We start from the raw sequence: 16305 nt of genomic DNA, 5'->3' as shown, positions 1-16305 counted from the left end.
GATAGAGGCAAAATGCGTGAGGCCCGTGTACTTAGATTAAGGTGCACGTTAAAGAACCTCAGGTGGTCGAAATTTCCGGAGCCCTCCACTGCGGTGTCTCTACTAATCATATCGTGGTTTCGGGATGTAAAACACCCACAATTATTATTATATTACGTCTGGTTTGCCACCCTGCCCTCACAGAAAGGGATTACAGGAGGAAAAGGAAGAGTGAGGAAGGTGTTATCGGTAGGGGTGTGCGAATATTCAAACTTCTGAATATTCTGCGAATAGCATTTGCTATTCGATTCGATCCGCATTGAAACTTTACTATTCGAAGTATTCGAACTTCCAGAAAATAAATATAACGGTTTATAATAACGGAAAATAAATATAAGGACGATAAATCGGCGTGCAGTGTGCTTGGTCTTGAGTTTTGGGGCACCGACATGCGAAACTGCTAGCTGCTTCCGCCGGTGCTCCGAGCGGTCGATGCGCGACGAGATTGCCGGGGGATCCGCTACCGATGCGTAAAATGCCCATCCACTGTTCCGAGGAGCCAGCAGGCGATTCAATTCGTTGTTTGCGACGAAACACATTGCGGCTTCTTCGCTTTCGCTTGTCCGCTACCGCGATGTTCTTGCCTGCGAAGTTCAGATTCGTCTCATACATCGGCGCCGTGAGCGGAGTTAGGCCTAGCCACGAATCCGAGCAGTAAGCTCAGTTGCGATGTGCGTGGCTGCGGTGCCCGATGTTTCAAAGTACGTCATGCTCGATCGTGAGTACGAAGAGTCGTCTCGCGATGCATGGTCTTCGTCATGAGGTGCGAAATGCTGATAAGCAGAACAGTCAGTCCGAAATGCACGTCTTCAATGTTCGCGACGAGCGCGGCACACTATCGTAATCTGATGCTTGAGCTTCAGCTTGCAGCTGCCAGACTAACACGTAATTATATTCTAAATGATCGTCGACCTGTGAACATAGAATGTGTGCGAACGCATCGCTAAGTAGCGCGATTTTAGACAGCCATGACCTCGCGACGTGCCAGCAGCAGACGACGTTCTCCTGGAGCGAGGATCGGACCAATGGCGAGGCATGCTGGAGCAACATGGCGGACACAGCCAATCGAAGGCCTCGGAACGAACTTCAAACATTTGCTTTTCGTATGCTTCTTTCTTAATGGAAGACCTAGTTGAAGCGGGAAATTTGAAGACGGAGAAATGCTCTTTCCGACGAGCCCAAGATGGCGGCGCCCAGTTGCGCCATTGCGGAGCTATAATTTTCTTTGAAACGAAATTTTTTTTGCGATTTTCACAACAATTCTTGCCACCTCGACAAGCACAACAAATTTTTACCGCACCTGTACGTAGTTTTCAGTGACGATATCTTGGAATCAGAAAAAGGTCTACAGAAACTGAAAATGCACTTTTCGAAAATCGCTTTTTTAAATTTTTTGCGATACAAAAGCCGCATCCTCTCTAAGGAATAAATTGTTCTTTAACCACGCTTGTGACTTGTAACTGTTCCTGTCTCGTAAGAACATACTTAGGGATTCTCCGCAACTTTTTTCTGTAATTTCACTTCGAAGTAAATATTTGAGAAATATTAGAAAATTATTCCAAAATTATACGATTCGCACTCAATCTTTATTGTTCGAATTCGCTTCGCACCCAAAATTTTGCTATCCGCACAGCTCTAGTTATCAGCGTCGAACATGTGAGCCTGCCCATGTGTTATTTGAAACTAAAGTCCCCAGATTTCTTTCTGCTTTTCTTTAGGTGGCGACAACCATTGAGGCACCACCGCTGAATCTCATTAGGAGACGCTCGTTTCTGGTAGCCAAGTTATTCCTAATGCTTTTCCTGCACCTCCTCTAGAGGCCACCATGCTAGAGGTGCTTCCTGTTTTAGCTGATCAGCCCGTAGAGTCGCAGATGCACCGTCATGAAACACGTTCCCCACTCGCTAATGACGGCACATGGCATTCACATCTTGTTTGATAAAAGGTATGTGGCGAATGTACTTAACCATGCGTGGCTTTGTAAATGTTCTAGCTGAGGAAGAACGTGCAAGCAGATGCCGGCTGCTTGTGAGAAGGGGTCAGCAGAAGAGGCAGACGTCACAAGAGCAGCTATAGGGGCTAGTTGGTTGTACATCTTGGGGTGCCTGTGTTTGTGGTGTATTCAGTCACAGAGCGCGTGTGTATGTAGTGTATTCAGTCAGTTCTTGTATGTTAAAAAAACGCGATTACCACCAAGAGGCAGATGTCGCTACTTAAGCAAAAATTCAAAATCTAGGGACTTTATTTGAAACAACACGTATATGCACACAAATGATGTAAAAAGATTTCAAGTGAAGGGTCCACGATCTGAACTGCACATTTCCAACACCTGGTAGCCAGACTGCTGTACAATTAAAGTACGACATAAAAATAATCAGGCACAAATTTTCCGACAGGTTGAGTGCTTTCAAAGCCGTTGGATGCACACGTTTTCAACACACAATGTGCACGATTGAAACGAGAAAATGTGGCACCACATCCTCTTGAGGAGTCACTGTGCGACTTACCTGGAAATTATCCTCGGATTAACCACATAATCGCTGGGCGGGGTGCTTGATACCAGTGGCTCTGGCCGCCATTCAGCAATGAGCTCCTCCTTTTCCTGTTGACATGACAAGAACAACAAGCGCAGGTTGCTGCTTGGAAGAGGCAAGCTCTAGTTCACAATCTGTTACAAATCAAGCACTCTCACCCATTCAATCCTTCCAAGGCACTGTTGGTTCTGGAGTTTGCACACTTGTGTAGTGACTAACCTAGCTAAAGCCTACCAACAACCTAGAAGCCACCAGATTAGCCTTCAGAATCGTCCAGTTTCACTGTTTCAAGTCTTGCGTGACTTAGCGCAAGCATTGCCAAATTATTTTAGATGCGAAGCATCTTATTTATTTATTTATTTATTTATTGCGCCCTCAAGATCCGAGGGCATTACAGAGGAGAGTGGTAAACGGGAAGCTGTACAAACATTGGGTAGTAAGCGGAGTTCAATCCGGTGGTGGTGTGCGCCGTGACCACCCTTACTGCGCATGCGCAAACCCTCTCCACACACCTCCTCTCCACTCCCCGTCCGCTGCGCACACCTCGATAAGCTCCAGCGCATGCGTGTCCCCTCCCCCTCTCTCTCCTCTCCTATACTCCGGCCTCGCGCGCCTGTCGACCGCGTTCCCCGTACGCCCTGTGAGAATTAACGGCCAGGCTAGAGGGAAGACACGATGCTCGTAGCGTTCCTCTTAGTGTTCCACGACGCGAGATCGGTAGCATGCCCAACAAACGCTAACGGAACGCAATCGTGCAAGTGCTCCAGCTTCGCATCGCCTCATGGTCCCCTTTAGCGGGAAATGGTGTAATTTTTTTAATTAGCTTGGCCCGAGTTAGCTGGGACACACCGTATATGTACCACTTCTTTTGTCTTCATCACAGTCCTTCAACACTCTTTCCCTCCCTTTCCTTTTTTCCCTGAAGAGTACAGCAGATAAGGCCAAACTCTTCACCTTTTCTCAATAAACTCGTTCCCTCTTTATGTTCTTCACTCCACAGCACATTGGGACAATGAACCTTTGTTAGTTGCATCTATCAAAGTTGCCCTATTGCAACAAAGGAGTGTTCAAAGAACAAGCGTCGAGATTCATTAACCACCACCACTCTCTATTGTGTACCGAAATTGAAAGGCTGTGCACATGTGCAGAAGCTATCACTCGGGAGCTCTCGTGGCCATGAAAAACAGCCTAACAGCTGGCGTACATGGGCCCGCATGCTGGCCAAGAAGTCAGAGAGGTTTAGATTGGAGAATGTGAGAAACTTGGCTGCATCTTCAAGAAACATTTCAAATAACTAATAACTTCGCCGGATAAATTTTGCTGTAAAAAATATAGAGCAATTATAATACAGCAAAAGCTCATTAATTCGAACTGACGCACTGGTCCCGGCACCGCCTTGTGTAACTCCTGATAATTCGAATGCGTCAGTATTCTCAACAGTTAATTCAAACTGGGTTTTCATCGCTCCTTGCAGAAGTCAGCCTGAGTGATCACAATGTCTTGCAAAACCAAAAGAAACCAAATTTACTAGAGATGCAAAACAAAGAAACAGCAGCATTTTTTAGCAGATAAGAATTCGGACGATGTGCTGGAGCTCTTGCACAATCTGCAAACGATGCTCATGGAGTCGCGACAAAAGAAACGCAAGCAAATGCAAATTACTGATTACTTTTAATTTTGATTGCATTATCTCTGCCATGTATTCAAATAAGCGTGTTTTGGAGCATAAATAGCATCATATATTTCGACATTAAGGCTCACAGCTCCACATGAGTGCTTGTCAGTACTTCTTTCTGGCACATCACTGACTTATCAATTAATTTCTGTTTGCTGTGAGAGCTTCACGAACCTAGTTTATGAAATGACCTGCCATAAACATGTAGTAGCGCCTAATTCGCGATAACGAGTCCAGAGGTGGCTTCTCTGGGCTCTGCCCGCACAGTGTGGTGCGATGTCTGTTCATTCTAGTGACCGCCCTCCAATTCGAACTCCACTTAATTCGAACAATTTTATAGTCCCCTTCGAATTCGAAATAACGAGCGTTTACTGTACTTGTTTATGTGTTCCAGAAAGAAGCTGCAATTCCTGGTAGGATAGACATAATGTTACTAGCTATTCCTAAGTTCCCTGAACTTTTGCGCAACATTGAAAGGAGAAATACCAATTACACTGTATGACTGACTTCGCTTGTCACTTATTTGCAGCAGGTGCACGAGTCACTGGTAGACATGCCGCATTCCTTTGTGCAAGAACTAATTAGTGCACCTAACCGTAGCATCATCTGCTGGCATCACTGCTCAAATATAATTTTGTGTAGCTGTTGTGTACTTCTGTGCCCCTCAGAAGTTGAACACAGTTGGCCAAAAAGCTTACGGAACGCAAAACTTGCAGAAAAAGTTTAATTTCCAGGAACCCTGGGTTTGTGTGCCTGAATTCTTAAATTTTCACATGTTTCAACCGTTTATATGTTACACACAGAAGTGTTCATGCAACAGAATCGAGAACTCAATTAAAGCTGTTCGGAAAATGATGTTGTGCAGTTAGTCTTTAGGCATTTCCAACAAAGTGTTTTTTTTTCTTAAATTTGCACAGATGTGAGGACCCAAAGGAAAAGGAAAAATAGATGTTGAGCTGTGTGAAATGCCGCTCTTGATGTATTGCAGAGAAACGGTAGCCTCTGCATAAGGTTTTCCGTTTTACAAATGAATGCACAATAAAAAGCAAGTAGGGAAGGGTGTTTCAGCTCCACTAACGTGAAACCTGTGGAAGGGCGAAGCATGCAGTGTGAGCTGGTGTTTCCCACAGCAAAATCACTTCTAATGGGCCATGAGAGACAGAAGAAAGATTAAACACAGAGACCCACAGTCCGTTTTTAGTTAACGTGCACGCTGTGAATCTATTGTTCAACTACGCACAAGAGAAATCTCCCACCGGCACTACATGCAGGTGAAGATCCAGTGCCAATATATATCGGGTGGCCAGTGAACAGCAGTGCAGCGCGAGCAGTCGTTTTTTTCAATCAAGAAACTCGCTAGCAGACGCTGACTGCGTCGGCGTTGTCTCTTGAGGGTGAGGGCATGTTCTCATTCCTTGCGAGCTGGTAGTTCAGCGTTCATCACAGAAAGAGCGTTCCCACAGTCAACGCGCCGTTTGCTCTCTCTTGCCACACGGCGAGCACTGAGGCGGTGGCACCCTCCCTTGCGCTCAAGCAAATATACTGTCATGACAGCAGACGACGATGCACGCCGACACGCCAAGACCCTAAGGTGCTTTGCCCCTAAAAGCTGGCGGAAACAAGTGCTTCTGATGCCAATAAAATAAATTAATAAATCCACTGTTTTGGTTTCTGGAATTTTTGGAAGTGAAACATGATTGAGAATGTGCAGTTTCTTGGCATGAAAGTGCAGAAAAGGCTGTGGTCACAGTACATTGTAAAAACTCGGCTACTAAGTCTGTATCCGCTAAACACCAATACCATGCATCATCTACATAAGGACTATTTAAACGCTGCTAACAAGTAAACTACGCCATCACCAAGCCATGCATATTTGTCAGTTTAGGTGTACATACAAAGAACGAAATTAAAACAAAGTTAGTTCATGTGAAATCTCATTACAGTCACCCTTGAAGTTTTGCAAGACACTCCTTCAAGCTGTGGATGTAGAAGTCTATGGTTGGAGCTAAGAAATAAAAACATCAAGCTGTCCTTCATTTGCAAAAAACTCTTTAAACTAAAGACTCATATACTCATTGATGTCACGACCTGCATCATTATAAATAACTGAAAAAAGTTCCATGAATACTTGAGTGCATGACTAGAAATATGACTGCAATGTTTTATGCACCACTTCAATTTAAAAACACAGTTGGACACACAATTCGCCTTTTTCACGATGCCCCGGCGCATGCACCCTTCCCCTAGTGGAAAAGTCACAAAATGTCTCTTCATATCGAAGGCCTACAAAGCCCCTACCGGCCCCTACGAAACCCCTACCGAAACAGCAGAGGGCAGCACAGGAAAATGAAAGGGGCGGATTCTGTCAAAGGAGTGCTGATGGAGGTATCTTGCCTTGCATCTCCACTAAATGTTAGGAAGGCGAGAGGTATTTTTGACGCACTGCAAGACAAAGGGATTGTCTGAAGCAGTGCATCAACATAGGCCAAACAGGAGGATGCCTAAATGATAGATTAAAAGAGCACAAGTACAACACAATGAAAGTGGTATCAGGACATCTAGGTATCCATTGCAGAGACTACGGTTGCGCACCTCGATTTGAAAGCACTGCCGTCATGTACAAATCAGCTGACAGATTAACAAGGGAGGTTATTGAAGCCCTGGAGATGAAGAAACTCGGAGAATCTTGTGTCAACATGCCTTCTGTTTTGCTTTTGAAGAAGGATGTCAGATTTCTTGCAGGAATCGTGTTGTACGCGCAGTAGGAGTGACCACGTGATGCACTGTCATATCTCTTGTAACCTTCTTTCTTCCGTTTATTCATGTGAAGGCGGTATTTATTCTGTGCAGATACTGAATAAACTTTCAGGTGTTAGTGTGCCTAGTGTTACGTGTCGTTCTCCTTGTCTGGTCTGTTGTTTTCGCCGGCGTTGTTTTACTGTGAATATGAACCAACGAGCCGAAAAGTACATCTTGTCATCCTTTGTGTTGCTTCTGCGCTAGGTATTCACTTAAATAAAATTTCTCGCACCGTTATGACCCTGAAGTGTCTCTTTGCAGATTGGATTAAGAATTTTCAATTCTGTCACGGATTTCAAAACATTTGAAGGCTTCATATACGACGACTGCTCACAGGAATGTTGGATATGAGAACGCAAAGTATGTCATGTCTAGTGTACTTTTAAAGCACCTGTCCATCACAATGAATGGTATGCTCGTCGTAAAACAATGCTAGAAAGAATAAAAGTAAACCCACTATTCCGTGACACTGAGTACAAAAACACAGTTGTCTACTTTTGATTTCACTGCACTGAAATGAACTTATTGTATCTCTCAAATTGTTGTTACTAAAGCACAGCGTGACAAAAATGACACAGAGAGAAAGCGAACAGCTCAAAAGCTTGGGATCGACCTGAACCTGGCACAAACCTACAAAGAAAGCCGCACCGTGTCCTCAGAAAGTTTCCGCAGCCTAAAAAATCTGTGCCTTCGTGGACATCCAACCCAGCACCCCCACATTTAATTCAACTTTTCACGTATCATGAGTATTCCTGCCTCGAATTCCTGGAGATTGCTAACCAACTACATACCCATGTTTTCTACAACTTTCATAATGACGTAAAAGGCAGCGCTAGAACAAATACAAAAGACTAGAAGAAGACAGGACATGCGTTGCCCTGTCTTCTTCTAGTCTTCTGTGTTCGTTCCAGTGCTGCCTTTTACATCATTAGGAAACCAAACCAACCTGCCCACCTATCTGTTTTTCTGCAATGCTTTTCGACAACTGCTAGACTATCACACAGCTTCGACACTTCGGTGTGCTACCTAAAACAAAGGCCAGATAAGTCTCGACATCACCACGTAGAATCTGCGGCCCACAAATCACATTGCTCGGCCGTGACAGATCTGGGCCGGCAACACACTTTGCAATGTGGAGCGGCGCTGTTCGCTCGGACATTTTGAAGGCAGTGACCTTTAACTTTCTGTCGCGTTACGTACGCCACGAAAGAGAAAAAAACAAACATAATCGGGTCACGCACGAAGTGCGCAGCGATGCGGCCACGGCCGCACGCGTCCGATCATGGTGTAGAATGCAGCTTCGCTGGAACATTCGCTGTAGCGCGTTCCCGTTTTGTAAAGCCGATCGGGGGTCCCTATCGGGGGTGTACGTCGAACAGACGGTCCAGTACGTAAGATAGTTGCTGCCTCGTGGTTCAGTGCCGGCATATCGCGAGTACGCTTACCTTTTCAGTGAGTTTCGATTTGCCGGCATCAGCGGGCGTACTTTTACGAAGCAGCAACCAGAGGACCCACACGAACAAGAGAGCTTCCAGCGCCAGATGATATGCGGGAGCCTGAGAACAAAAAAAAAAAAAAAAAGGAAAGAAACACGCAAGGTTTCAATCCCAAACCACAAACAGTGTCGACTATCAACAGAGTGATTCACCGATCAGAGATCCACGGAGCAAGTAGTCACGCGCCGTAACATCCGCTGAATCAACGTAAAACTCTGTAGCTTTCGTTTTCCACAAACATCGCATGCTGCCCCGCAGGTACCGGGACCGAATCCCGCACGCATTTTCGATGAAGGCGAGGCTCGTGTACTTAGAGAACCCCGTGTGGTCGAAAATTTCCGGAACCCTCCACTACGGCGATAATCGTATCCTGGTTTTGGGACGTTAAATTCCAACAATTGTTACAAACATCGCCTACTAGCCGCACTATACATGGACTGTCGCTCATACGAAGTGATTCACTGCTCAAATAGAGATTGACGGATGATCACGGCTTTCGTTTTAGGGATCGTTTTAACCACGGATCACACACATCACGTCTTATCTGCGCTTACCACGCTGAATGCGTGAGCCGCACGTGTTTTTAAACACGAGCGCCGCCGATTCATTATAATTCTTTTCCCCTCACCACCGACACCTTGATCGCACATAAGACGACGTCAGAGATCGCGAGGTAGCGATGCAGAGACGAGCACGTTTTTCGTTGATGCGAGCGCAAGAGACGGGACAACAGCATGCAAAAACACTGGCGCTGGTCTTGCGGTTTTCACTTACCCGTAGGAACGCTTCGAACATTTCGTAAAGTTCCCAAGACACCGCTGCCACGGCCATTCTATCAGATTTCTTCGAGGTTAGCCCGTGGGACGTTTTCTCCTTTGACGATAGGTTGACGGCCGGTCGTCGTTCGCGGTGAGCCTACGACGGTGTTTGTTGGTTGTTCTTCACACGAGAAGAGGCCCGTTCACAATTGTTGGGTGCGTCACAAGTGTAACGTCGCAGTTTTACGACATCGGGAGATTTTCAGCGCTGACCTTCCGTAGCGCAAAACCCAGAGACCGCGTGCTGTAACCCACCGCGACGCCCGCCACACCGACGACGTCGTCGGAGTGACGAGTGGGCGAGGAGGAAACAGGCGTGGTGGAAAGAGAGAGAGCGAAGGTTGGTGTACGATATGGGTGTGCAATTGGGAGCGCGCGGGTTTCATTTGATCCGGGTTATCGCGTGACATTCTTGCCACAGAACACCTACAGATTCTTGCTGGCAAACGAGCCTAAAGAACTCGAGCCCTCGGAAAGTTCTTTTTCAGCGCCTTTACTTGGCAAGAACGAGTTACCTTCGCGGGTCTGATACTGCAATGTTCTGTACAGGGCATCGAATGGAGTCGTTTGATTGTTCTAAAAATCTTGCTCGTGCGCACGCTGGCTGTTTCAATTTGAACTGTTGAACCTCCGTGGTTATGTGCACCATGGATGAAGGATGACCTCAGCCTGTCACTACGACCACGTGCTTACATGTTCGAAAATAGAACTGAAAGCACCCCCCCCCCCCTTTTTTTTTCAGTTGAGCCACCCGAACCAAGCGGCATGCAGTAATAACATAGCGCCCTACTGATTCTATGTTTATCAGTGACAAATTATTCTCTTTATTAAATAATGCAGAGTTCATCGCAGGCTCGCGCAGGAGCTTTCGGCTACACTGCGGAATTTGCATTTTCCCACTCTGCAGTTTCAGTTATCTACCACTAAGTCAAATAAATTGTCTAACACGAGGTAATAAAGGGCATCTGTAGAACACCTAGGTAGAATAGTTTCATTTTCACACGCATTTTTAATTTTCAAGTCGCACCGCAGCATCTCTAGCGACGCGAGCGCTTAATTTGCACTACCGCTCGAGATAGTTTCGTAAATAAACAAACTGTGTTTGGTTAGTTGCGTATTCTCGTCATCGTCAAAATTGGCATCGGCATGGCGGACAGCAATGAGCATTCGGATCTAATCGCCCAATTTTGTGGCGTCACCGGCGCCGACAGCTCTCGGGCCAAGCTTTTCCTGGAGTCAGCATCGTGGAATCTTCAGGTGAGAACACAGTTCCCTCAAAAGCGAAGACGAAACGTCGCGATCTTGCCGTTCTCGCAGTCCTACACGGCTTGTGGTTTCGCGTTGCATTCGTACGCCGGTGCAACCCAGCCATTTCGTGACAGTTTTGGATAACACAGGAATTAAACTTTCGCTGACTGCCAATCGAGGGCTGATTCTGGCTTAAATGTCCTCCGATTTCGAGAGGTAGGTTTGCCGCCGCTGCCCTAATACTACGTTCAGAAAAGAATAAAAACACTACGTTGCTGACATGACGGGTGCATTTTGCGTCACTGGTAGCCTCTGCCTAGTGTCATTCATTTTGTTTACGGAAGTATTAACAGTGACTTTGCGTTTTCTATCGCGCGAAGCCACCGTTCCGTCCAGTGCTTGGTTTTGTTTTTGCGTGCTTTTTTACGCGTTCGTTGTGGGGCTGGCAGAAAGCGTAGATATTTTGGAGCAGCGAAGCTGACGTCTTGATATTAGCCGCCGCTTGCTGTTGTTTTGTACGCCCTGATAATTAATTCACTGTGCTTTGCGGCCGCACTTTTTTTTTTTCATTTTTGCCCGCCTATATCAGCATAACTGACTTTGACTGTCTCGGCCAGTAAAAAAAAAGAAAAAGGGCCACCATCTAATTAGCCGATGTATGAGAATAGTCGGGCTGCTAGACGTGGGCTGGTTTTGCCGCCAGCCGGCAACTAAAAGAAATTCTAGCCATCACGAGTGCTTCGCGATTTATGTGAAGCAGGGATCAGTAAAGTAGACCAATAAATCGGACTAGTTGGTTATTCTTGATTTTTGAGTACGCGCCGCTTTGACATCATCACCGGAAGAACTGAGGTCGAAACATCATCAGTTTGTTGTCCCGAGAAATTGATTTGGTTGCCGGCGCTCGAAAGTACGATGTCGGATGAAAAACAGCGCTAAAAAGACGGGACAAGAAAGGACACGAGACCACGGCGCTTTCTTGTCCTTTCTTGTCCCGTCTTTTTAGCGCTGTTTTTCACCCGTAATCATGAACCAACCAGCCCAAATGCGTACCCTTCTACAGTACGATGTCGCTATGGCTTTATCACGTTTGTAACGTCCAGCCCTTTACAGGTATAAATGGTGTACGCGAAAATAAGCAGTTGCTAGCAGCGGTTCATTTTGTTCGTTCATGTACCTGGATCCATTGTTCTGATTTTAAAATGATGTATAGGTCAAAAAGGAAAAAGTCAAACTCTGTGGTTGCAATTTGCTTAATTTATTTATGATGCAATCTACTGAAACAGCAAAACACGCCAGCCTGTAATGTTGGTGCTTTGCTACCACTGAGTGACAGGGGAATGCTGGTGCTCTCATTTCAGTTACATTAGTGTAGCACAAAAGCAGGTAAGTATGTGGTTGTAGTGGTTTTCTCCAAACAGGTTCTAATCAACAGAACGTATATATCGCAAACTGAGTTTACGTTCATGAGCAAAAGTATGCAGACTGCCAAGGCTTGCCAAAAAAAAAAAAAAACTGAACTTATCTCAGCTTCTTAATATATGTAAAAAAAAAAATGTTGGCGTTTTACGTGCCAGAAACATGATTTGATTATGAGGCAAGCCATAATGGGCACTCCAGTTTAATTTGAACCACCTGGGGTTCTTTGATGTGCTCCTAAATCTATGTAATACACATATATTCGTGTTTTGATTGCCACAGAAATGTGATGGGGAGTTGAGAACCCGCATGCTTGAGGTCAGCAGCACAGCAATTTAGCAGCTAAGCTACCATGGTGGGTCTGAAATGACCATTTAATTGCCAAATTAATCAATTACTTACCAAAGAACCATAATGCTACCCCTGCAGCTGGCGCTTGCATCGTTCTACGAAGATCCCGACGATGGCAGGGACCAGCAGAGCTCCCCAGAGCTGCCACCTGAGCAGCCCAAAAGTCCCGTCCCAGCCAGCAAGCCACCAACGAGGCCATCTGCCAGGTGAGCACACCGCTAATTTGGACGCATTGCTGAAGTGTCCAACTTAGTTAAAGGTCTCGCTCTTTTATTGTGAGCACCTCAGAGGACCTCAAGGGTGTGCATAAAACACCAGGCTTGCATGGAACGCACAGCAAAAGCTGGAGGATTTCTAGAGCCCCTTGTGAACTCTCTTGGGGCGACTACTTCAAGTATGGTTGCAAGGTACCACTTATGCCTTATATCATCATAATATTGCGAAGTAGGAAAGTACCCATTATGGCATTATTCATCATTCTGCAAAGAATCAAGATACCCACTACGCGTCTGTAAGACATTATGTGCGCTTTGTTGATGCTGTGGCTGATGATGATGAATTATGACTGAACCTTTTGTAATGGGCAGGAAGCTTTAAACCATCTACTCGTTAAGCACTTTGCATAGTGCGACGTCTGATGTTAGTTTACTTGTCTACAACGCTTTGTTACATCTGTTAATAAGATTCCTTGCTCGATATGACGCATGTATAGGCTCTCTTGTGAAGGAGTTTCAAGCACCGGCGTGGCTCTGTGGTAGAATGCTCAACTGCCATGCAGAGGTCCGGGTTCGAATCCTGCTCGATCGTGGATTTTTTTACAACGAAAGCTGTTATGAAATCACAAGAGCTGTTTTTGGAGCCGTGTTTGTCCGCCGCTGCCACCTCCGGTGTCCATAATCGCTATCGCGCAAAATAAGAAAAACTATCCAGGATGGAACGGGGTTTGAACCTGGGCTTTCTACATGGGAGCCCAGTATTCTACCGCCGGTGCTTGAAACTCCTTTGCAAAGAGACACTATACAGGCTTCATGTTAACCGCATTAGCATACGTAATATAGCGTGGTAGAAGAGTAAAATAACAACCAGGTGTCACACGATGCGAATTGCGCAACGCGTGGGTTGTTGAATGCTTCCAAGCCATTACAAAGCGCTATGCCACAATTCTTCGTCATCAGGCACAGCATCAACAAAGTGCATATAATGCCTTACAGGGGTTTAGTGGGCGCCACGGTTCTCCGTTGAATGACGAAACATGACATAGTGGCTGCTTCACGACTTCACAAAAATCACGTTGATTTATAGCGTAGTGGGTTCCCCACAAGTGCACTTGTATTGGCTGCGAGATCGAGCAGAGTCGGCACCTAGCGGCGAACAGACGAAACCCCGTGGTGTGGATGGCTCCTTGCGTCGTCTGCTAGCCACAACGTGTTCGCATGTGTGCGTACGTCATGCACGTCCTCAGATTACGGCTTATTCCGTTGTGCTAGCACAGTATCAAATGCTTGTACGTATGCCTATACGATATACATAAGTATTTTGCCTTACGAGACTTGTATGCACTCTAATAAGTGAGTACACGCCTGTGTTGGTATGGCGCTAGGTCTAACCATCGTACCGTCCATTCGCCAAAATCATTTCAATGTGGGTACCACTTTGTCGTTCAAGCACATCACATAGTGCATTCGGCGTCGTCCTAAACGAAAAAAAAAGGTACTAAATGTCAAGGTGTGAATGCAGAATTTTAGCGACACTATCTCGCGAAGTGTTGGCGATTTGGAAATCCTTGCGATACCGCAAAGCATGAACTAGCGTCTGCAGAGTGTTACTGCAGAGTGTTACAAGCATGAACTAGCGACTGCAGAGTGTTTTTGTTCCTGTAAACAAAATTTGCAGGAACAAAAATTTACACATCACAAGAGAAGACGTTGGAGCATATAAACAATCCTCTCACATATTTTTATCGCGAGGGCCTCAATGCTTAATTTACGAGTGAATCTCCCCGAAAAGTCATTTTTTGTCAACTTTGCAAGCACATTTCTCAGTAAACACTTGTTTACAAAGGTTGAAAATATTTTTAGCAGATACTACGTTGACTTGTAAAATCGCTAAAAAATTTTTGTCGCTGAAACGTTGCCACTGGTTTTACGAAAATTGTCTGAATTTGCACGTTTTCTTGCTTCTTTGCTTAGCCTATTTAAGCCAGAAAATTAATATATAGTTTTACTTGTGACGTCACGTGAAAGAACAATGACAATAGAATGGTTTAAAACACAATGTGTCATTGTACCCAGTTTCAAGGGTGAATACACATAATATATTCCCACCCAACTTTTCCTTCTCGCCAGAATATTCAAAGGGCCGTCACGTGACCAGATAATTTTTCTGAACGAAAATACTTTACTAAAATCACTCTCGCACAGATAGAATCACTGGTGGTCGAATTTTGGGCTGGGACGTTTCACTTGGAATGACCCACTTACGGTTCCCAAAAAGCAGTCATCGTCCTGGTCAGTCCTGCGGCGATGGGTCGACGGGGCACGAGACAGGCAGTCAGCGTCGGAGTGTTTTCTTCCGGACTTGTAAACGACGGTAATGTCGAATTCTTGAAGTCTTAGGCTCCACCGTGCAAGGCGACATGAAGGGTTCTTCTAGCCAACACAAGGAGTGGTGGTCGCTCACAACTTTGAAGGGCCTACCGTAAAGGTAGGGGCGAAACTTAAATGTAGCCCAGATAATGGCCAGGCACTCCTTTTCTATTGTGGAATACAGTAAAACCTCGGTGATACGATCACGGCTCGTACGAATTTCGGGGTGATACGAATTTTTCTGTGGTCCCGGCCAAGGCCATTAGCCTGCAATGTAATGAAGTACGGTTGTTACGAACCAATTTTCACCCGGTGCCGTTTGATACGAACGTACGCTACCGCGCAGGTACGAACGGGTGCTCCCCGTGCTGTCGCGGGAGGCAAGGCAATCATGTGCAGTCATGCGCGCTGCGCCGCCAATTTGTCAGAACAGGCCATGAGCGGCGCGTCGTAACCTCCGAGACTGCGCGCGAATATTGGAAGCCTCAATCCTCCTTCATGTACCTTCACGTTCAGATTACAGATGACGCTAAAGTAGCGCGCTGTCTCTCTCTTTCTTTTTTTAACGTGTCGACGCGTGCTGTTGTGCTCAAGGTGGCGTCGCTGTACTTTGTTTACACGTGCCTGCCACGTGGATGCAAGCCATGTCTTCGCGAAGGAGCTAGGCCTAGCAACACACCTGCCAACACTCCGATTTCCACAGGAGATTCACGAATTTTGAGCGAACCTCCCGATTGTGCGGGCACGGCCGTAACTCTCTCGAAAAACATCCAAAACAGCGCTGCCATAAGAAATCAATTACAACAGAGGACAGCGGTCCTAAAATTTTCTGCCGTTCAATCAGCGTGTAAAGCGATCCATAAGTCATTTTCGACGCAGCACTTTGATGTCATGCGAAAAAGCGTACTAAGATTTGGAAGGGGCTATACTAGCTGTCATGGGTCACAGCACACCTGGTTAATTACTTACACACGCGCGCACGCGCCGCATATTTACAAGTACAAGTATGATCGTTGACATCTAAAAACAATACTGGCAATCATTCAGAACTGTTCATGACGTTGCTGCGTCCCTGAGAAACAATAAATGAAAACACCTGCAAGCATTCTTTTGTTGCATATTAAATTTCCCTGTTTTCTGGTGATACGAATTTCGGATGATACGTATATTTTTGTAACCCCGCGAGATTCGTATCACCGAGGTTTTACTGTAGTTGGTTTCTGCCTTCAGTAGCGACCGGCCAGCATAACTGATGACCCTTTCCAGCTCTTCAGTCTTCTGCACAAGGGCGGCGCCTAGTCCTACGCTGCTTTGCGTCGGTGTGGATTTCCACATCGGCGT

The 16305-nt window shown here is 45.8% G+C and overlaps 2 protein-coding genes across 2 annotated transcripts in view; one reads left to right on the top strand and one right to left on the bottom strand.

Moving 5' to 3' along the window:
• Positions 1 to 9640, bottom strand: part of LOC119406014 (serine palmitoyltransferase 1) — a 43825-nt gene extending 34185 nt beyond the window's left edge. The window contains exons 1-3 of the mRNA XM_037672862.2: positions 9318 to 9640; positions 8493 to 8603; positions 2547 to 2641 (exon numbers count right to left, since the gene is read on the bottom strand). Of these exons, the coding sequence (XP_037528790.1) occupies positions 2547 to 2641; positions 8493 to 8603; positions 9318 to 9374 (263 nt within the window). The 5' untranslated portion in view covers positions 9375 to 9640. The remainder of the gene's footprint in view (positions 1 to 2546; positions 2642 to 8492; positions 8604 to 9317) is intronic.
• An 819-nt stretch (positions 9641 to 10459) lies between these two features.
• LOC119406012 (NSFL1 cofactor p47) overlaps positions 10460 to 16305 on the top strand; it is a 43102-nt gene continuing 37256 nt past the window's right edge. Inside the window, exons 1-2 of the mRNA XM_037672861.2 lie at positions 10460 to 10618; positions 12458 to 12585. Coding sequence (XP_037528789.1) covers positions 10508 to 10618; positions 12458 to 12585 — 239 coding nt within the window. The 5' untranslated portion in view covers positions 10460 to 10507. The remainder of the gene's footprint in view (positions 10619 to 12457; positions 12586 to 16305) is intronic.

This window comes from Rhipicephalus sanguineus, chromosome 9 (assembly GCF_013339695.2).
Source record: "Rhipicephalus sanguineus isolate Rsan-2018 chromosome 9, BIME_Rsan_1.4, whole genome shotgun sequence".
Lineage (NCBI taxonomy): Eukaryota > Metazoa > Arthropoda > Arachnida > Ixodida > Ixodidae > Rhipicephalus > Rhipicephalus sanguineus.
Note: the sequence above shows the minus strand (reverse complement) of the source record. Positions and strands in the feature narration are given on the sequence as shown.